The 23,790-nt window shown below is 41.6% G+C and overlaps 1 protein-coding gene across 1 annotated transcript in view; it reads right to left on the reverse strand.

Annotated features, from left to right (window-relative positions):
- Window positions 1–17,749, reverse strand: part of p3h2 (prolyl 3-hydroxylase 2) — an 88,174-nt gene extending 70,425 nt beyond the window's left edge. Inside the window, exon 1 of the mRNA XM_033622311.2 lies at window positions 17,134–17,749. Coding sequence (XP_033478202.2) covers window positions 17,134–17,550 — 417 coding nt within the window. The 5' untranslated portion in view covers window positions 17,551–17,749. The remainder of the gene's footprint in view (window positions 1–17,133) is intronic.
- Window positions 17,750–23,790: the final 6,041 nt, after the last annotated feature.

Consider the following 23,790-nt stretch of genomic DNA (forward strand, 5'->3'; position numbering starts at 1 on the left):
CTCCTTTTTTGTTGTGCGCACTATCTGCCTTACAGCACCATACCTGTTGTAAATAACTACCTGCATTCTAACACGTAAATATAAAAAGTAAATATAAACACATTTTTAGCATAGTCCACTGCTATACCTTATTCAAAATATACAATTTAATAAGTATATATTAAGTGGCTCTAACAACATGACTACTGGATGTGAAAGGGGTCACAAACCCACTTTACATACCCACATTAATTAATGAGTGTTAATAGCTTTAGCTTTATAATAACTCTCAGCTCATTGTTTTGCTTTTACAGCTGCAACTGAAGCTGTTTTGGTTCACTCTCATAGCTCTCAAAGCATTGTTTTCAGCCACAGGACGCAGCTGTATTCAGTAGCCTAAAAAAGCTCTAAAAACTCCATATGCACCACCTGCTCAGGACCAAACAGCAGACAGTGGTGTTGACAAAAATACAGATTTATGGATACAAATCGATTCTGAATACTTGAAACTGTGGTGGCAAAATTACAGTAAATGAACAGTTCAAAGAAAAAGTCTTCATGCATCGTCTGTCTTTCTTGAGTTTTATTAAGCATTCATGAACGGACTCACACACCCAGATACAACCGCATGAACAGTCAGACAGTGAGTGAGGGACGATGTCCTCCCACTCTTCTATCTTTATAGTTCACATAACCAGTGAGTGCCTCGATGTTCTCTCACCCTGCTATCTTTACAGTTCCCATAACACAAAAGTCAAAATATATGGCACTCAGGTGGTTTGACATCCCTAAGACACAATATCTCTTGAGGCTAGCAAGGACACTTGTTGTGGGAACCTCCCTTTAACCCTATTCCCATCAGGCCTCTGTTGTATTTCTCACTGCTGTCACAGTAGGGGTAAACTGAGCAATATACATCATACAAAAATAAGGTCAAAAACAGTTTCAATACTCTATTTCCACAGTATCAATACACCAGTGACAGCTGTGCTCTCTTGCGCTCTCTTATTGTTAATGTTTACTACAGTCATTCTACTGTTCTCTGCTACTAACCAAGAAAAAAAAGTTGTGGTTGTTGTCTTGTTATATTTATTTTTTTAATAAGAATTTAAAACTGTTTGCCCATTTCATTTTTTACCCCTGGTAACAAATATCAGTATTTTTCAAGGTATTGTCACAAAATTAGATATACAAGTATCGTGACAACACGAGCAAAGAGATAGCAGTTAGCGACTAACTGGTGAACACACTGGAGCATTTAGCATCTTAAGAGCAGGGACCAGTTATGTAAAACACCTTAGGTTTTCTCCTTAAGTATGACATTTAGGGCTTATTTTTTTCTCAACTGAGGGAATGCACAGTTGCACAGAATCCCTTAAAAGGTTTACTTAGTTAAAGACAAACATTATCTCATTTACTGCAAGTAAAGAGATTTTACAGCAGTAAAAGTTTCCATGGAGATTGTTTGTTTGCTTGGACTCACACTTGTGATGCCTGTTGTCGTCTCACAAAGTTGGCTTATAGTTAGTGGAAAAATGGCAACAGAATAGACAAGAAAAACCATATTGGTGAGAGGAGGAAAAAATACTTCTGGAGGAATGCAATCATAGACAGCACAAACTACAAAGTAAATTTGATCTCCAAATACCAGAAAACAGAAAATGGTGTGTTCGGTTTTTTCCTTTATCACCAACTCGGTCATGTTTCCATTAAGAGAGAGCCAGAGGTACCTTAAGTTTTTTTTTTGTTTTGTTTTGTTTTTTTTTACCTTGTTTTGGTCCCTAAGGTCTTTTGTGCAACGGTCTAGGGATTTCTTAAGTATAAGACCAAGACAAGGAAAAAATCATACATACTGAACATTTTAAGGAAACCTTAAGGAGAAGACTTGAGGGTGTTTTGTGCAACTAATTTTATTTTGAGGTAACCTTAACTATAACTTAAATGAAAATCTTAAGGTGTTTTGTGCAACTGACCCCAGCAGATATTTTGCTACTGAGGTGGTGGAGATGAAAACAGAGCTAAAAGAGAGTACATGTTGGACTTATATTCATCACATGGACAGAAACAAGACAAGAAGATGAATGCTGATGTTGCTCCATGACTGTTGGATTTGTTAATAGGTAACTGTAAGCTTGTAAGTTAACCATATTAACTTAAAAGGGTATGACATGTCAGTGCTGTGGTCATAGCTGGTTTCCACTACTGTGTAAGTGAGCAAGTTAAATTAATTGCTAATAATCAGAAAAACTGATTTGTTAAGATAATTTGTTGCAGCCCTGCAGTTAGCAGATGGGTCATAACTCTATCAGACAGATGATTAATTTGTTATGAACTCTTTTATTTTCCAATCCAAAGAGCTGTCAAAGATGGGCATTGCTGAGTTACTCTGATTTACTTTTTGTCCTATTAATCAGAGCAGCTAATCTTTAAAGCTTGCTGCAGGAGCCAGCGGGAGATGAGGTGAAACTGACCTTGCTTTAACTCTTTGCAGATGATATACTCCTGCTGCTCAAGGAAAGTTCTAAAATGTACAGCAGAGGTTCTGTAAGGACAGTTGGCTCTTATGAGGAATCAAAGCTGTCTCTTTTATCCTGTTTAATCACCATCTCTGGCAGCCACCACGTATGACCCATCCACGTTTGGAGTGCACCACTACTTTCAGCTTTCTAAGAGGAATTAGAGGGATTAATTTTAGAAACAGATGAATGATTTTTCTCTAAATAATTGTCTCAATTCAATTTAAGCTGGATGGATAAAGAACAGCGGTCAAGAGGCAGATTAGGGCTATAAAGCAGCTTTGTGAAATAAAGGGCCACTGTTTAGATAGGCATACAGCTGACAGATAAAAACTGAGACCAGCAGTACGTTGATAGCCATGACCTCATCGTCTCATTGCCTGAGCCACTGAGAAAGACTTCTCACTGGCTACAGATGACATCAGTGCAACTCAAGAAAGAAGTGCCTAAGGACACATTTAAGCCTCAACTTCACTTTCCCCTAATCCACAGACTCTGATAAAGAAGACAGGCCTGTCTGTGGCTCCTTGTGCCTAATGCTGTTTAACACTGTTATTAGCTGCAATTCACACAAATCTGGACCAGATGTGGAGACGCTGCAGGGTCAGTGTCGGCCAGGGGTCAGGTCATCATGGGATCATGAAAACCACTCTCGCCTACCTTCTAAATAGGTGTAATACTACCTGTTTCCCTGCAGGGAAAAACCCTCTCAGGGAGAGGAGACGCTGAGATCTAACAGTGAAGATAAGCAGGTCACAGAGCAGCGGGGGATAATAGTTGGAAATCCTGGCGTTATGCACTGCTAAGATGAATTATTCTTTGGCAGTCGTAGGTAGAAAAAAGGAGGAGGGGGGTGTGCATATTGGAAATACTCCCTTTCTCTATGCCAGCTGTCGGAGTTAACTTGGTGATGTGTAGCATAGTGTGGATTAAGAGAGCTGTAATGTTGTCTTTTCATGGTGTGAAACAAAGACATCTGGAACATTTAAAACAGGACGTGGCTGAAGTTTATCTCAAACTTGACCTCGGACCTTTTCATAAGAAACTCATTCTGATATCCAACTGTATACACCTTAAACTTCTCACACACGCTAAAACACACACATACAGCACACGCACATAAACAGTGCCACATAAACACACATTTACTACAGAGGCACCATGGGACCATCGCCCTGCAGACTGACGACAGCAGAGAGGGCCTGGATAAACAATCAACACTTCTAATTGAATTTTACAGGAAACAGCTGTGGGGTCAAAAAGGCAAATAAACTCCCCTCAAACGATGAATGATTCTCACTTCTGAGGAGCACAGGAGGATTTGGCACAGGATCCAGAATTTACATTTTAAAATGAGCTTGATCTTGTTCTGTGTAAAAACGACGAGGAAAATTCAAGGAAAACACACATTAATTAACATCAACATGATGTAAATGTATCAGTTTTGGCCAAAAGGCAAATTTTCCTCTGCAGTCCCTGTGCAGGTTGATGTAATACATACAGTATATACACTAAGTGTAATGTGATTACAGTTCACCCAGTTTAACATTATTACTGTATTCTAGGGTTGTAACTTGCCCCCTAATAATCCACCAAACGTTAGTCGGCAAGAAAGGTCAGCAGTCAGCAAGATTTCATTGGTTGCTTAGTCACAGGAAAAAAACAAAAACAAAAAAACAACAACAACTTGAATCAAAATCATCAAAATGAATCAAAACCTATATGACTGGCCCATGTGGGAATTTAATTTGAAAGGACAGACACAGGAAGAGGCCACGCTCAGCAGTCAGACAGGAGTCACGTTACAAACCAATTACAGCCGACAGATATCTTTCTCTTCTTCTGTAAATATTCAGTCTGATAAATACGGAAAAGTTGATAATTTCAGTGCAGGGCTACTCAGAGCTTTACATCTGTCCCACGGACGATAGGCCTACACACTTATAAACAGCGCCTGGAAGACACTCAGCTCTGCACTCAGGATTTCAGGTAAACAGGCTACACAATGCTTGTTAAGGTTGCTTGGCAACTTGAGATACAAGAGTAGCGCTCAGAGCCTGACCATGCGTTTTGCAAGAGGTTAAAGATGCCGCATGTGTCAGCCTCTAATTTCCAGGGCTGGCTCCTACGGTTATCACATAGGCTAGTTAATAACATCCAAATCCAAATTGTGGGATCATTTTGAGAAGGTGAAGGACGAAACCATTGTGTTGCCCAGCCCAAAATATATAATTTGATAATTATATTAATATTGTAAACATGCAGATGACTAGGAACATTCTTAATCAGGGGCAGCCCTAGTTGTAACTAATGATTCAATCAATTAATCTGCAGAATATTTTTTTGGTTTATTAACTAATTGTTTGGTCCAAATGTCAGAAAACAGTAAGGAACTTCCATCACAATTTCTACAACCCAGGGTGGCATCTTCAAATAGCTTGTTTTGTCCAATCAACAGCCCTAAACCCCAAAGATATTAGATTTACTAGCATAGAAAAACCTATAATAACTCACAATTGAGAATTCAGCTATAGAGTTATGCTCACAACAAACATCATTACCACTTGCTCAAGGACCACGATTCATGCTGATCCAGCCGATGTCACAGTTCAGTTAAGGGTGGAGACTGTTCTTGTTTGGCCCTGCTCTTGTATCAGAATAATATCAGTTAATTGTGAGGGCACAGTGGAAATGCATACAATCACAACATGTGATCACAAATGTGTGCTTCACTAAGCCAGTGGAAAAAGTCCATAGGAGACATGTGACCCTGCTGTGGCTCTGGGCAGGCTCCCTGCTGCTGGGACCACAATGCAGCAGCCACATACCAAATACCACAAACCGTCTGCCACAGAGGACAGAAATTTTACCAATTTACCAGAGAAGCTCTCAGTTCAATACAGGACCCTCAGATTAGATGTTTATTAAACTATACTGTGTATGTTTAAGGTCTTGAAGACAAAAGGATAAAAACCTTCTACACTTCAACTTAGAGAAAAACCACCAACTTAGAAAACAACCTCATTTTCCAGTGTTTTCCACATCAAATTCGACTTCCTATACCCTCTACCCTCTTTGTGGTTCCCCCCTCGAAGCCCACAGCTCTCCACTTCCGAGAAATAATCTGCTGAGGAAAGAAGCAACCTGAGACGTTAGCACAGTTTATAGCTCACTGTTGTGCAGAACAAGCTGTGAGGTGGATATAGGATACCTCAACATTTTACTCTGTGCGGACTAAAAGGTTGGCTTCATTTGTGCCCAAAGCCAAATATGTGTTCAGTCACACATAAATCTGAACTGGCTGCTGGCTTCACGTGAACAAACATTTTGGTAAAAAGAAAATTAACAACACCAATACTCAGTGTACACACTGGCCCTTTCTGTCTCCCCTGTATTAAAGGCTAAGTTTACAGTCTATGACACACCCATGGGTGTATGAATAAGTCAAGAACACAGATCAATGCGGGTTCTTCTTCTTTAACATAAAAGCTTCCTTCTCTTTGATGAAGCACTGCTGGTTGACAACAAACTGTTTGTCTGAAGCAGCACATCCGCAAAACTTTAAGTTGACTTAAAGGAGCTTTATATGAAATTTGAAGCATTAATAGAGCACCAGTCAACTATTTGCTGTGTAAAGATACAGCGAAGTAAAGGTGTCCTGAGCAAAGATTAAGAGGGCTTTCAGACCTAGAGTTGTCTTGCTTTGGTCTGAATCAGGGACTAATTCTGTTACAAAGCTGAATAATTGCCTAGAGTTGATTCGTGTTCTCACGGCAGCATTTACAAGCGGACCAGATCAAATGCCTGCACAAGAAAGCTGCTCTTGATTGGTCAGAATTTCCATGTGGGAAAAATCCAGGAAGTAAACAAAACATTGAAGAAGAGTACACTTGCAAGATAAATGTGACACTTTCTAATGTCACAATGGAGGGACAACTACGCAGGTTGATTTTAGCGCTGCTCATCGTGGACTATATTGCTGTCACTGTTCATTTTAGTCAAACCATACAGTTTGAAAACGAGGCGCGGCTCCAACTAGAAAACAATGTTTTGATGCACTGGATGTGCTGAATGTGCATATTAAGGCAGTACAGGAGGAGGTGCACATTAATAATCCTCCAGGACTGTAACATGCTCATGTTTAACCCAAACAATGGGTCATGTGACTGCAGTTGGTTCAGATCGAGGTCAGAAAATGTTCTCACCACAAACGAACTGCACAAGAGTTCATTTGTAACCAGACCAAGACCACCTCTTCAAGAAGGTCTCGGTCTGGTTGTTGGTGCACACCCTAGTGTGATTGCTGTGTTCACACCTGCCCAAACGAACCGCACTTAGGGGGCAAACGAACTTGAGTTTGACTGAACTGAACCAAACAGGGCAGGTGTGAAAACACCCTAGTCACACTCCCTCTGTGTATGTTGTAATCCGAGTTTCTCTGTTCTTCGTTATGACAGATGGTCCACTGCCGCGTGCATGTCAGTCCTTGTTTGTACATCTCACTGGCTAGCTCATAGCCGCCACTCGGCACAGCACTCTTATGACGGGTATAGCAACCTGGTCTCATTCCGAAGTCGTGGAATACAGACACTTGAGCAATGATTTCTGTGTCAGACACCAACGAAAAAAGCCATCCTTTCACGTCGACATGATATGCTGCTGGTGTTTGCTTCCTGTAAGAATGTAAAGCCAAACCCTGTTCTTTTTTTCCAAACCTAACCACGAGTATGTATTGGCTAAATGCAACAAAACGTCAATTTGCAGTGTTGTATCGATATTGTACATTTATTTTGAAAGAGACTGTGTGCAAACTGTACACTTCCTGTGAAAATGGACGTCCATCCATCCATCCATCCATCCATCCATCCATCCATCCATCCATCCATTTTCACCCGCTTATCCGGGGCCTGGTCGCAGGGGCAGCAGGCCGAGCAAAGCATCCCAGACATCCCTCTCCCTGGCAACGCTTTCCAGCTCCTCCTGGGGGACCGCAAGGCGTTCCCAGGCCAGACGAGATATGTAATCCCTCCAGCATGTTCTGGGTCTGCCCTGGGGCCTTCTACCAGTCAAACGTTCCTGGGACACCTCCAGCGGGAGGGGCCCAGTGTCATGAGTTGAAAACGGATGTGTATTTTTTAAAGACACATGCAGGCAACAGGCAGAAGCTGCCACTGTGACCCAGGCTACCTTACACGTCATATGTCAATGTGGACAAGGTCGGAGTGAGAATGTGTTAATTATCGCTAATAAAGGTGTCCCAACCCACAGCCTAGTTGTTGAAATGTAGCACCCACCATCTGGTCAACACAGTAAGCTCTGTCAACACTGTTGCCTTTACTATCACTTTAACAAAGTTAGCACCGTTAGCTGCTGGCAGCCCGCTCAGTCACCATGTTGTGAAGTGTGTGCAGACAACCTGAACCAGACTCTGAATCATAAATATGCTTTGAATATCGTACACAGCTCCTTTTTCTCATAAAGTCTACAGAGGAAAACACATTTCTACTCAGCTTGTGTGTGTATGAGTGGGCGTCACACTTGACTGTGAAATAAATACGTTACGCTTTTTCATGATGTGATGGAAAAGAAAAGGGGATTCTGTCTGCTTTGTAGAAGATAACATGACAGATAGAAGTGGTTTCTCTGCTTGCACCCCCGCAGCAGCCAACGCATAGTTCAAGTCACTAGTGAAGCTGAACAGATGCCTGGCAAACTTTGGTTTTTCCATCCCAGCCCTGATTTCTCCACTCAGACACCCAGGAGTCTTTGGCCAGACTGATAATCACCAAACGCAAAGAAAAATACACACCCAGAATTTACAGGCTCACACACACACACACACACACAGACGTATATCTAAGTGCTGTTCTCCAGCTGGTTGGATCCAGACAGTGAATCTCGGTCCAAATCTTCCTTTTCGTGACATTGTGATCTTCCATAAATTGAGAGTACACTGTGGTCAGAGTAAAGTCACTGTGATAAATCTCTCTCAATTAATCAAGACTTTGGAACTTATATCAAAAAACTTCCTGATTGCCGTCAGCTCCTGCCTCTGGATGGTCCGCTGTTCTGTTCGGCCTCAGCCACACATGCACAGATGCCAGCGCTTGACAAAGTCACCCCAGAGCCAAGTCCAACTCCCTTCCACGACCTGCTGCTGTCTCGTCCCAGCTCACAAACCACTGCAGTGTTTCCAGCAGTGAGTGACCCATTAGCAGCCTCCTGCCTCCTCCTCTCCTGCAGCCGTTTAATTGTTAATCAGGGCGAGAACAATATTGGTGTGTTACGCCACAGCCTGCACCCACATTCCTTTAGTGCGTTATCCACTCAAATCCAGTCATGCAGAAGGCCTTTGGCACAGCCAAGTGCCACAGTGTCTGGCCGTCTGGGCAAAGCACAGTGCTGCACGCTAGGTCAGGGGAGCCAGGAGAGCAGCATGCTGGCACTGCAGGTGTGTGCAGAGGAGAAAGAGATGTGATCATTGCTATGGTGGAGACAGTTTCCAGTGTCATATCTCTTCACTGATGCCTGTTTTCCATTATGAATACGAGTTATTTTCTTACACATTTTGATGAGAGAAGACTTGAAGGCACTTGAATTTTATCTAAACTGTTTTGGTGTTGCCCAGCAGGCACAAGCAGAATATGTTCACCTAAATAACATCTATCAGAGGTTTCTTCTAATTTTATTTACTTTTTGGTTAGGGACAGAGGTGAAATAAACTCTTTCAGCTCTGCCCTCTTGTGCAATAGTCCTTTCACTTCAGGGATGTGTCTTTTTATTACTTCACAAACACTGATCCATCACCAGCAGTGTATCAAGTGGCTTCCTCTGGTGTTAGCTTTGTGTTTTAGAAAGTTTAAGACATACAGATAGGTAAAGAGTACATTAAAAGGAAAAGTTCGACATGTTTGAAATGACTTTTGTTCACTTTCTTCCTGAGAGTTACATGTTGTGATTAATACCACTTTCATGTCTGATTGCTAAATACTAAGCTACAGCCAGCAGACGGATATCTCCAAATGTAATGAAGTCCACACACCAACACCTTTAAAGCTTGGTAATTAAAATCCTGTCTCTCATTTGTTTAATCTGCGCAACAACCAAAGCATCAAAACAACATGTAGTGGTTTTATGTGCAGGACTATGTCTTGGCCAGGCGCTGGAGTCTTGTCAGCAACACAAGGTTGCCAAGCAACCAGTGGATACTCCAGGGGCTGCATAAAACTCTGTGAAGACTCTCCACTTAAACTGTGGATACACACAAAAACAGAAACATGCATATGTATTGTTTTTGTCAGATTTATAAAGCTGTGTGTGCGCCTGATTCTGTCTTATAAATCTTGATCATAGTGGCAGTGGGTGCATGTGCACAAGCCTCATTTCCACACTCACAGTTCCCCATAAAGTGCTGTAGAAATGCCTTTAAACATGCGTTTGCATGTAGATATTAGTGCCCCTCCACCATTCATTCGACCTGTCAGTAGAAGTACAGTAAAGAAAGTGCATTTTCATCAACTGTGTCGCACTGACATTTTACAGAACGTTCTAATTGTGCAATTGGCAAACAACCTAAAAACAATGTTTTGTATCTCTCAATTTATATTTAATCTCCTTGTTATCTCGCCCGCAGCTATCTCAGCTGAAACCGTGTGGTCATGGGTAACGCCTGGTCTGAGGAATGTGTTAAGTTCACACGTTCGAACCACAAATTCTTCCTTTATCAATACCAGTTTGTGTGTGGGAAAAGGCGTACACATAGTTTATGGTCCCAAAATGCTTAATTATTCCTTTAAAGTATGGAACTTAAACACGTACTTGACTTGAAGATGTGAAACTTCCCACAGTAAACTATCGCTTCATGCCCCAGATGCTGAGCAACTTTATGTATCACAAACTTTAAATGGACCTTTGAGTCACAGTCTTCATTTCCTTCATTCGAGCACATTTTTTTTTCACAATTTGTACTGTCATCTGTTCCTGCGCTACTTCCTGTCGTGCTCCCAGTCACTTTGCAAATAACCGCAAAACGACCCCGCGCATACATCAAACATAAATCTGACTTGGCGGCCAACAACCTGCCAAGTCAACCTTATCCATTCCAAGGACAGAGCTCACCCTCCCTATGTCCCCTTGCTATCAGCTGCAGATGACAATGACACATCATCTCTGATTCACGCACACACGCACTGCTATGAGCTCTGTCTGTGCAAAATCTCTTAATTTTCCACTCATATATTCACTATGTCCAACATTCCTCGCTGGGGTTCAAGCTGATGTGGGAGCTGGAAACAGACACGTCCTCCCATGTGCTCGGCTAATTCTGTGAATTTCTCTCAATATGCTGGAAAGGAAAGATAACACGAATCACAGCAAGAGTGCACCAAGTGTTGCGATCATTACCAGCCACACAGACCATTACCCTTCAGACACACACACACACACACACACACACACATACACACCGACTGGACCTCTAATCACGACCAAGCCAGCAGATTTCAGCTCACCATGTGGCCATCTAAGGCCATCTAAAGGGGGGCTGTAGTTGAGCCACAAACTGCCTGCTGCGCTGTAATCAAATCATCACATTCACAGTGGAATCATGAATGGGTCAGACTTTACAGAGAAAATTCCAGCACAGGCTTACAACATCAGCAGGCCTCAGAAACTTTCCTGACCTACTGTCACCTTTTAACGTCGTGCTGGGAGACACGGAGAGGTTCTGAAAACAAAATGTCAATGGGATAGTTGTTGAGTTATGTGTCTCCAATTCCCAAGACTTCACTATTATGTCAGTGTAATTAGAAGCCTTGTGTGTATCAAACAATAGTCAGCTTACTTTCTGCAAGGAGCTTATGAAACTTTGCTCCTCAGCATTGACGCTACATTTACACTGATGGTTCCAAACGTCTTGCTCAGCCAGAAGTGTGATTTAACTGGGTGCACATGAGCATGTCAACAGGGTCATTGTGGAGCATCGTCAACCCCCTTAATTACTACTAACCACTGTCCAAATCTTTCAAAACTCTTCTGGGACATAGAGAACCATAATCAAAAAGCCAACTGTCTTCAGGGCACTGCATTAAGACTCCTAAATATCTGGATGAGGACACTTTTCTCCACGGGGATTAACATTGGAGAATTATTTGTACAGAATATTCATCATACCAAAGGCAAGAATTTTATTTTGGCAAAGAGGGAAAGCTCGCATCAGATTGTAGAGTGGTAGATTGTTTTAAATAAAAGTGGAATACAGTTTTGTTAATCCTTTGAGGCGTACATGTTTAACCCCAGTTTAATTTAATTCCCCTTAAAGAAGCTTTTTTAAAATGATCTTATCCCACTGTTTACCAATATTGTCTATATTCAGCATTGTGTTTCTCCAGCCCTTCATTAAAACTAAACAATGTTTACACCAAGTTAAATATTTAAACTCAAGACTCTGTGTTTTTATGACTCCACAATCAAATTAAAATAGTTTAGATGCCTTGTTCTGTGTACACATTTTATAAACACTCAAAATGTACTGTGGCATATTTGGTATCTTTGGAAACTTTGGGATCCCCCCGAGACATTATAATAAAATTCTGTTGGTTTGAAGAATGTTAAGCTGCACTGCAGGAGTTCGTAATGACTGACCACCTAGTGAGCTGGGGGATTTAAGAGCTTTTATTACACAGCTCTATTAAATGCTGTATTTTGATTGATCAGTCGCGGCATTCAGAGGTCTGATATTACTGTGTAATGACCGTTGCTATGTAGCCCAGCGTTGCTAGGGACGCAGTTTACACAGTTACTTTTTTTATCGGGCTAACGTAGCTGTTACCGCTTCAAAATATTAATTTACAAGATGGAGTATTTTCATGATATTTCATGATTTTAATTTTCTCTTGATTCCCTGTTGCTATTGTAGCGCAGATTCAGCCGTTGCCGGCAGTTTTTTTTCTCTCCTCCCGATTTAATTTATAAATCAATAAAAATTGTATAATTAATCAATATTCTGTCTTGAATTATTTATTTATCTGATAATTAGCCGTGTAATAAGCGGGGGGGAGAATCTATTCCCCTGTCGGGAGAAGGGAGTTGTTTTCCCAGTATTCACCAGCTCATTATACATTATCCCTTACATATCTATACATTGAATTTGTCTAATCTCTATGAGCAATTATCTGAACATGAATACAGAATCTGTAGGTGATGGAAAAAGATTTTGGTGTTGGAAGCGTTCTGGTTTCTGTTTTTTATTCAGTTTGTAGTCTGAGTAGTTATTAAACGATCACGTTTGACGGGGCTTTGGTTGCCTGCAGGTAACCTCTCTGTGTGGAGAGCAAAGGAGGCAGAATGCACTGGCTAAATTTCAATCTCTGAACCCATCGGCTATCATCTGACGACAATTTAGATTTTTATTTGCCTTATGAGTCATATCCTTGTAAAACAATCTGGTCATGTTCTGGTTTCCGTTTGTAGTGTGTCTATAAAACAGTGTTGACCAGTCACGTTTGAAAGGCAAGTAAACAGTCCGAGAGGCGGAACGCATTGGTCGAAATCCAATCTTGGAACCCATCAGCTTTAGTCTGACGACCATTTAGCTTTATATTGTGTTTTTATGGGTATTTATCTGCATTCATATGCAGATGTCTGTTCATAGATTTTAGCTAAAACAACATGGATGAGGAAGTCTTGCCCAGGATATCTGCTGGCTACATCAGATCAGCCCTAATTATTGACCCTCACTAACTCATAGAGGCTTTAGCTGATTGGTTCTGAGTTTGCCAACTCCATTCTTGGCTAATCGGACTGTAAACAACGACTGGCACACAGAAGAGGAAGTCTTGGCCGGGACATTTGTTATCTGAATATCAGCTGGCACACCAGAACCCCTTAAGTATTAGCTGTTGAGCCCGAAGGCTAAAACATTGGACTGATAGCTGATGGGTTAAGACAGTGGTGTGGTGGAGGGTATAAGCAGACATACGGGGTCGACCCACCACTTTTTCTTGCCATTAACAGTATACCCACCTATCAGCAAAAATTCCATTAGACTATGTAGGAGAGGTTACCCACATCTTCATCGGTAACCTAGGCACTGACCTAATGGTTCACCCATTTCCTCAACTACCCCTGGATTCCAAGATTGCTTTGCGTGTATCTAAGACTCATCATTTTTAACTAATTTTCAAGGAATAATACCAAGATTCTTGAAGGGATAAGACAATTTCAAGAGATTTTTTTACTTGCAATAGAAAAGGTTAGCAGAATTACAAAATAAAAATGGGGGGAAATGCTAAATTAGCTACTACTTAAGAGCAAAAGTCTGTTTAAGTGGTAACAAAAGTAAGAGTGTTTGCAACTCATGCAGTATTTCCAAAAACAAATTTGTTCCTGGATATTTGTTTTATGATTTTTATCTGATTTTCACACATTTTACATCATCAAACTAAACACTGATAATTGACAGGCCAGCAATAATGAGCTCTTCTTTCACAATCACTTCTTGAAACAGCCGTGCTGTGAGACTGATTAGATTAAAGATATAGAAGCTGGTGATACGATCTCTTCTCGTCCCCGAGGGCACTTCAGGGCCTTTGATCGCTGTGCAGTTGGGCAACTGTAGTGAGAGCTGCGGCCAGAGCCAGAGATCACTGGAGGCCATCGGCCCTGTGGCAGCTACAGAAGTCTCCCTTTAATACCTGCAAAAGGTGGCGTGTCTCTCTTTTTTTAGAAAAGCAAACAGACCACAACAGGAAAATAAAATATTTGCCAGGCTAAATGATGGGCGAGCTGGGGACATACGCAGCAGCCTGAGTGAGGAGAACAGTTGATGACTGTGGAGCCTCTTCTAACAGGCCCAATGGCAGCATTGTGCCAGAGGCTGTCAGGAAGAGGGTGTGTGACGCTGGAATGTGCAGGAATGTTATTTATTTTTGCAAACACCACCAAAGTACCCCCAAACTAACTCACACGTGAGGGTGCCTGTGCACAAACACACAGAAGACTCAGATACTAATGTGCATATGTACACACTGACTAGTCTGATGTGCTCTGATGGGCCTGGCCAATAGTAGCGCTCCAGCTCGGCCTCACCTTACCTGTGGTAAGATCAACATCAGAGCTCTCAGCCTTGATGTGCTGCCATGTACTCAGTTCATAAAGACGTCAACACGCTGGGACACACAGCGGAGGCCGAAATAAAGATCTGCTAAAACATTCACGAGAGCTTTGGTTTCTGCTTTGTTGTGGGAGGAAAAAAAAAACAAAATGCCACTTTCACCAACAGATGTTAAAGAAATCATAATTCTTTTCACAAAACATTACTAATATTTTTACAGCTGGGCGAGGATCTGTGTGTAAGGCTGAGTCTACGCTCATGTCTAGACAGGAGCGTGCACTTTTATCAGAGGATCACATCAGCTCTTTCACTGCTGATTCAGAAAAAACAAGAAGGAACCAGTTGCCCAGCAGACAGTAGCGGGGCCAATTAACTCCCACCACTTCTGAGTGCTGGAAGCTGTGTGTCATCACCCTGGTATTTGGAGCTGGTCTGTAGTCAGCGACAGTGGAAGTCGACTGGGTCTCAGGTTCATGTGAGGAGATGGTGCCAGCTTCCTAACTGAGCTCCAACTGGGTTAAAATGTCTCTCTTGCGGGGCGTCGGTAGAGTAGTGGATAGTGCCGGTGCCCCATGTACAGAGGCATTGCCTCGCTGCAGCGGCCGCAGGTTCGAATCCGGCTCGCGGCCATTTGCTGCATGTCAGTCCCCACTCTCTCTCTGTCTCCCCATTTCACTCTCTGTCCTGGCAAAAAGCCCATAAAAATAATCTTTAAAAAAAAAATCTCTCTTGCTAACATAAAGGTAAAAAGCCAAATAAATGTAGTCCCTGCTCTATGATAGTTTAACTTCAAGCCACTGAAACTGCAAGTATCAGCCGTCCTGAAGTTGACCCTGACTGTGCTGTTGAGAGACGGATGCAGAAAGACAACTTCCCTGCAGGAATCACTGTATCATTTCTGCAATCACACATCTTATTGTCTGCCTGCATGATGAATTGGGAGTGAGAGTGTTTGTAAAGCTCAAGTTACACTCTTTTCATGTGACGGAAGTCCACAAGGGAGACACTGATGATGTTTCTGTGCCTGTTTCTTTCTTCTACACAAAAACCTGCAGTGACACTAATGAACAAGACAATTTATAACAAGGGGAAGGGGGTGTAGGTCCAACTCTTTCTAAATAAGGAGCTCTGAATAAAAAGATCCATCTAACGGGAGTACTTCATATGTTTGTGATACTACACCAATAAGACTGATGGCAAATACTCAACAGACGACTTGCTCCTTGGGGACAAATATAGCACACAGAGTCCCACAGTCTGAATCAGCGATTACACTTTGTTCCCAGCTCTCCTGTTTTATCTGTCTCTTGGATTGTTCCCACGCCTAGCAGTCAACATCGTCCCAGCCAAAAGATGGACCTCATGGGAAATGCTGCTCTGGAAATTTGCATGAATGGAGAGCAAACAACAAAGATTTCTAACGTGTAGAGAGATTAAGAAATAGTAACAGCTGGGAGCGTTGCAAACATTGCAAAAGCACGCTGAATCTATCATCTGATAACATTTTAAAGTAGATCTTGAGAGATGGATGTTGCTACCAGGAGCCAAAACAGAAAAATCCACAAACAGTTGCTCAAAAATAACACTGCACACAGAGGAGCCATAAAAACCAGAGTGCGCTTGTCAACAAAGGACTGAAGCAAGTGCACAGACATCTGTAGAGTCAGCCTGCTGTGATCTACCTGTAACTAAATCTAATATCAACAGCATAACAGTCTTTGAAGGGTGTGATGCATGGACACAGACGCATGTAGTGCATGTTACATCACACTGCTGTATGCTGCCATGCTTACATAATATTAACTTTTAAAGCTTTAGCTTGTATCACTTAGGTTTCTGCACAGTCTGACATTACATGCATGTTTTCCCTGCATTTTAATGTTTATTATTCTTTACTATTATTATTTACTATTCTTTATATTTTTGTTCTTTACAGATTCTTTATGGAAAATGTCCAATTTTATTGACAGGTCAATGTGTTTAACTTTTACTGTCAGCTTTGAAATTAAAATGTCACACGTAAAACATCCTGTTTATGCTGAAGTTACTGCAAAAAGCAAATATTGGCATTTCGTAAAAACTCTTAAATATCACTGGGGTGTGAAAAACAACATTAGTTAGGCTTTACTTCTGCAGTGGAGGGCTGACTGTTCGAGAATCTTCTCAGTTTTGAAAGGTCATGCAGACTGTGTGTCCCACATGTGGATAAACTGCACACAAGTGAGGTGCTGGCACAGGCTTGCATGCCTAATTTGTATACAAATACGGCAGTGTTACAGTAGAGAGGAAACTAAATTGAATTCCCAAGGAGCAACAGTTGTTGTCTCCATGAGTGCCATGTAGCTGACCTCTCCTCTCATCACTCTGCATCACGTTGCTGGGCAGCAGCAACAGCTGATGAAGACTGTAGGTAATGTGAAGCAGAGCAGGGAGATAAATAATTCCCCGTGGAGTGGACAACAGTAGTGCTCATTCAGAGCCAGATAACTCTGTTACTTGACATGCAGCCCCCCTCCCCCCTCCTACCTTCTGATAGGCCATCTGAAGATAGTTGTAGGGGATCCTCCTGTTGAAGTCCTGCACTACATCCTCGCTGACTTTATGCAGAGACTGAGTGCCAAGTTTCTCCTCGATGCATGTGTCCATACACGCCGCTCTCCGGAGCACCACGTCAGGGAAGCGCAGGTCCGAGAAGGTTTCATCAAAAGGATGCTGGTCCTGGCACCTCAGCCGGCACCGGATCTTAGTGCGCCGGACCTCTGCGTAACTGCCGAGCGCTGCCTCCATGTAGCGCACCACATTGGTGTAGTCGTTGTTGTAAAACGCCTGCACCGCATTCTCATATAGGAGGTCGTAAGGCTCCAGGAAAGCTGCTGAGGATGACAACACGACGGTGAGCAGGACTACAGAGAAGATAGCAGCTGGTGAAACGTTTCCATCCATCCTCTGCTTCGGTTCAGACAGTGAGGAGCGGACCGGCGGGGAGCAGACCGAGCGGCTGTCAGGCACAACAACAATCAGCTTCGACTCGTGTGAGAGTCCATTTAAAAGCTCCTCACAGAGACACTCAGGACGGCACTGGACCAGGGCGGAAATAATACTGCTCTAGTCGGGGACACACATTTTGTTTTGACCCCTCTTTGGCTGCACTAACTCCTCCCCTCCAAGACATGAATGGCCGGAGCACAATCACAGCTTTCCTCTCAGGCTGCAGGAGAGCGCAGACCTGCAAGGGTCCTTCAGGGACTCCCGGGGGTCTCCCCAAATACCAGAAATAATACTCTGATTTCAACACCTATTTTTCTTATTTATTTTTGGTGTTTTTATAAACATTTAAGTTGTTGTGTCATGACAAAAATGTTAAATCTCAAAAGCTTTCACTGCAGATCTGAGGAAACATTCAGGAGTCTTCGGGTTCAATAAAGTGACCACAAAAATGCCTGAAAAAGAAACTTTCCTCTGTTAAACAAACGGCACCAAATACTAAAATTAGATCTCTTCCTAGACCAGGTATCAATGCATACGTTATATGAAAAATGCGACTATTTAAAACTATTTTGATTAGATAAATAAAACTTTTTAATCGCCTATTAGTTATCAATACAGCTATATATTTAAGCAAAATGTGTTTACCAAGAAAATAGCGCAAGGATGATAAGTACGCAGCTTTGTTATATTTGTCTCATATTCTGTTTTGGGAAGACTTTGAAACATCTGTCCAGGATCTACAGTTGAAAAGTAGCCTCTTATTATTAATGTGCACTGAGTCAATAAAAAAATAAGCCTAAATTTAACCCTAGAAAAGAAGAGAATTTCCCACATAATCTATTATGGTGAGAGTTGCATGTGCTCATAATTGCTGTCCTTGCTTCTGGAAGTTTCTTGTGCTCAGGGTGTTCAGAGTGAGAGTAAAGGAAGTCAGACACAATCCATGTAAATGAGACTGTCTCCCTCTGGAGGCTGCTGCAGCTACAAGCAGTTTAATCACTGGACCAGGGGAGTCAAACTCATTTTAGTTCAGGGGCCACATACAGCCCAATTTGATCTGGTGGGCCAGACCACTGACACCACTGCATACTCTTCTATAAATATCAACCCCTTTAATTTTTTCTTTCATTCTGACATTATTCATCCATTTACCAAACAAAGAACAAAGAAAAATGATGTGCAAATTCAACAGTGTGTCTTAGTTTTTCCACATTCAGTCAGTCCCCTACTCACTGTCATTCCATGAGCATTTTTTTTCATAATATTTCACTAAAGTAGAAGCTATTGATGAAGCAGGTTAAGTCCTCCCCTGCCTTACAGACTGAAGTTTTGTCAGTGCAATATTGTTTTAAGACAGAAGTCTGATACAGATTCTTTTGTACTGAAGCTGCTGGTTGACAATATTTTGCACAGTGTTCAATATCTTTAAATATGACCACAGTAAGTATTCATTGTTGTTTAAGAAAGCTGTATTCTGGTCAGAATGTAAAAGCCTCTGAGGCTGCATTTTACATGAAGTATCTACTCACTGTTTAAATTGCTCCTGAAACCTCTCAGCCGTCACATGTGCATCAACATTACGTGTGCAAAATCTAGAGGGCCGGATTGGACCCTTTGGTGGGCCAGTTCTGGCTCCCAGACCGTATGTTTGACACCCCTGCACTAGACTGTTTAAAAAACCAAACCCCTCAATTCTGCACTCAGGACAAACAGATGTGCATGAAACTAAGATAAATGAAAGCACGGTAAAGTCAGGTAATGTGGGACACTTCTGTAAGATTACCAAGAAAGACTACCTTGAGTTTTACTCACACAACTTATTATGTATCTGTGCCATATTTCTATGAAGAAAATATTTCTGGTTAATTGGGTCTCTCAGTCATGTTTTTGTATTTCACCTGCTTGTTTTTCCAGTTCAGAATTTTCTATACATGCCATACATACACATCATACAAGTACATTAGAAACTATATGTTCATCTTTTGTCTTTCTTATATACATATGCACACTTTTGGCTATTTCTGTGCATATCATGGATGTGGAGAGGGCTATATGACCCAATATGCATAACATATGTCTCAGTAAATATGCCATATCAATAGAATAAATAAAAAGTATATAGACATGTTAAGCATTTGTTAACCCAGGCAAGCAGACAAAAGCACTTGTGAACCTCTCTACTAACATGTAGAGTACAGTCAATAATATTCTTCAGCATCTGTGTAAATGTAGATGAATGTTAGGTGGAAACAATCCCAGGAGTTTGTTTTAATCTTCATTAGTTTTGTAAAACTTGATCTGAGTCCAAACTTGTATTATCCTGACTGAAATATGTCTGTGTGATAGTTTTAATTATCATAACAAACATTTCTTGAAGTGAAGTCTAAAAACAAAATGTAAAAGCTGCTATATTTGAAATAGACCACTGGAGGGTAGTATCACAGTACTTTTTATTTGCAGATGAGCTTTAATTTGCAGCAACATAAACTTGCAGGGAGACAATTAAAACACACTTCAATGGCATCCTGAACAGTCACCCACCTTTTGCCAAAATCCACCCATAAGATCTAAGCTCCAGTTTGAGCTGTGCACTGAAGAATCACTGAAAACTCCCTGTTCATAAAAGATTTGATCCTTCACATCTGCTGAGGTGTCGGGCTGTTCATTGTCAGGACAAATGCATTCAGGGCAGATATTTGTGTTTCTATTTGTGAAGACTGTATATGGATAACGGTGACGTGTGATTTGTTTACATTCCTTTACGAGCCATTCATAATTCTGTAGCAAAGCACCAAAAGGCTGTGGGGAAATTATACTACTTCAGAATAAAATATGAACAATGACATTTATTTTTTTCAAGTTAACCACAGCCAGGTATGATTCAATAGAAACAGTGCAAGGTATAATGGGCACAAAGACAACACAACACAGTAAGGGTGTTTTATTAAACACTGAGGAGGGCTCATGTGAAATGGAGAGTTTGGGGATCCTCTGCCTGAACATTTTTAGCATTAAACACTTAATTTCCTGCATTCTGGTGAAATTTTATGCAACATTTCTGTGTATTCTGCATCAATTTATGGTGTAAATGTCTTTGACTTTGTCGAGATAAAAGTCTTCTGCCACTTTCATGGTTTTATTGGTAGAAGACAAAGCAGATGTTCTACTAGTTCTGCTGGAGGGGACATGCCCCCCTAGATAGATAGATAGATAGATAGATAGATAGATAGATAGATAGATAGATAGATAGATAGATAGGGGTTCGACCTTATGTTTGTGGCCAGTGTGACAATACGCGCTGAGTGGATGTCACAAAAGTTTGGTGGGAGGAAGCCAATGATCTTCTTGCCATCTTGACAATCCACTCCATCTCCTTTTTTTTCAGCCACAGGTGCAGCCGGAGTATTACTCAGTACAGCAGTGTGTTATTATGCTCCCAATTGTGCAGCGGTAACAGCGGATCATAAGTTCCTGAGGAAGCCTGTTATGTTTCAGGGTCCTCAGAAAGAACATCCTTTGCTGGGCTCTTTTGATGATATGGGAGGTGTTCAGACTCCAGGCCAGGTTTGCACCTATGAGCACCCACAGGAAGTTAAAGCTTGTAACCCTCTCTACGTCTTCCCCGTTAATGCACAGTCCACTTTGATGAGTTGTTTTGTTTTTCCTTAAGTCGATTATCATTTGCAGTGCAATTTTCTCAAAGAGGCACTTGAAAGGTAAATGTGTAGAACCCTATGTAGATACAGCATGACAACACGTCAAGTTTTTGAGGTTTACTAAATAAATGTCACAGTGCTTTCACTTAAAAAAGGCACGTTCAAAAGAAAAGATGAATTAGCATGTGAAAATGACAGATATCTATAACTTTGCAAAGAGCCACTGCCACAAAACGTCCATGATGCAGCTCGCCATTATTTTTTTCCCAGTTTACTTTCTGTTGTTTTCTGAGAGTTCAGGAAGTGTCTGGGCAGCAGCGTGCCAGTCCCATGAGATTCTGACATTATTTATATCCGTTGAGGACACAACACAGTCTCACGCTAATTGTTGTGTTTATAAAGAATGAGGTTGTTTCTTGTTTCAGTGTGACCTTGCTCAGGATGGCTTACCAGTACATCAAATTCTTCTCCAATAAAAATATTTAAAGGACCAAGTCATTTTTTTTATCAAGCAATGAGTCAGTTCCCCCAAAAACATACACATTGACTCAGTTTTATGGTATGAGACTGGAGCAAATGGTGTTTGTAATGACTTCAGACTCGAGGTGATGGGATTTTTTGGTCTCAGCTCCAAGATCTTCTTCAAGGTCTTCTTAAGTTATCTATCAATACAGTGGCATGCAAAAGTTTGGGCTCCCCTGTTCAAAATTTTGTTTATTGTTAAGTAAATAGAAGATGAACTGACGTGCTTTTCAACATTTTAAGCAAGATCTGTGTCTTATTTTTGTTCTGTACAATATTAGCAACTCCGACCTCATCATATATGACGTTTGGTCATGGACTTTCCACGTCCACATAGGACGTGCAAGGTACCCTGGGTGTGTTGGTTGTTGATGTTCTGGGACACCGTGTCAAGTTCTGCCTGTTACATGCACTCTCTCCTTTCATAAAACATTGCGGTTTTTACAGGAAATTTACTGTTTATACGCTGTTTCTTTCAAAATAAACGCACTACGTCAGTACTCACCGTGAATTGATGTTTTTTTTCCTTCAACAACAAACACACATGGTTGGGTTTAGGCAACAAAAGCGTGTGGTTAGGTTTAGGAAAAGAGAACAGGGTTTGGCTTTAGGATCTTGTCCTTTACCTGTCGCGTTTCTCCCTGACGCAGCCAGGCACTGTTAAACTGTAACAGCAACCGACCACGTATCATGCCGATTTAAAGGACAGCTTTTTTCATTGGTTTCTGACGCTGCAAGTCACCGCCCAAGCGCCGGATTGCAACGACTTCGGAGTGAGACCGGGCTCATTTGGGGAAAGGAAAGGCGCACCTTGCAAAAATCTGGGCACCCCAAGACACTTGAGCTCTCAGACAACTTTAACCAGGGTCTCACACTTTAATTAGCTTGTTTGGACTATGGCTTGTTAATTGTTAGGAAAGGTCAGATGATGCAAATTTCAAAGCTTTATAAATACTTGTCCCAACAATCAGCAGCCTTGGGCTCCTCTAAACAGCTGACGAGCACTCTGTTTACAGGTCGCTGTTTCCTCAGTTTGCAGTGTAATTAGGAAATGGCAGTTAACAGGAACTATGGAGGTCGAGTTGAGCTCTGGAAGACCAAGAAAACTTTCCAGGCAAGCTGCTTGTAGGATTGCTAGAAAGGCAAATCAAATCCCTGTTTGACTGCAAAAGACCTGCAGGAAGATTTATCAGACTCTGGAGTGGGGGTGCACTGCTCTACTGTGCAAGGAACAAGGAAGAGTCATAAGAAGAAAACCTTTCCTGTGTCTTCACCACAAAATTCAGCCTCAGAAGTTTGCAGAGGAACATCTAAACAAGCCTGTGGACTGATGAAGTTAAAATAGAACTTTTTGGACGCAGTGAGCAAAAAGTAAGGTTGGAGAAAACAAATGCAGAATTTCATAAAAAGACCACCTGACCAGTTGTTAAACACCGAGGTGGATCGATCATGCTTTGGGTTTGTGTTGCAGTCAGTGGAGGGAAGAATGGATTCAATTAAATTCCAGCAACTTCTGGAGGCAAACATCACAGCATCTGTAAGAAATCTGAAGATGAGGAGAGGATGGCTTCTACAAAAGGACAATGATCCTAAATACACCTCCAAATCCACAATGGACAACCTCTAGAGCAAGCTGAGGGTTTTGCCATGGCCCTCACAGTCCCCTGACCTAAACATCATTAAAAATCTGTGGACAGACGTCAAAAGAGAAGTTCACATAAGACGGCTCAAGAATCTCAGAGCGCAAGAAGACTTTTGCAAAAAGAATGGGTGAAAATCCTCCAAACAAGAATTGAAAGACTCTCAAAAAGACTCTTAAAATGCCACAAGCTTGTGCTAATCATGTTAGCATGTTATATTTGTTTGGACAATGTGTTAAGTATAAGACAATTGTTATGTCAGTGAAACCTTTTTGGGTGAGTTTTGAATCCACTAAACTATACAGTACTTCACAGAAACACCGCCATGCAGGGTGCCCAAACTTTTGCTTCAGGCCCTATAAAAGGTTGAATTTAAA

Source organism: Epinephelus lanceolatus, chromosome 6 (genome assembly GCF_041903045.1).
Source record: "Epinephelus lanceolatus isolate andai-2023 chromosome 6, ASM4190304v1, whole genome shotgun sequence".
Lineage (NCBI taxonomy): Eukaryota > Metazoa > Chordata > Actinopteri > Perciformes > Serranidae > Epinephelus > Epinephelus lanceolatus.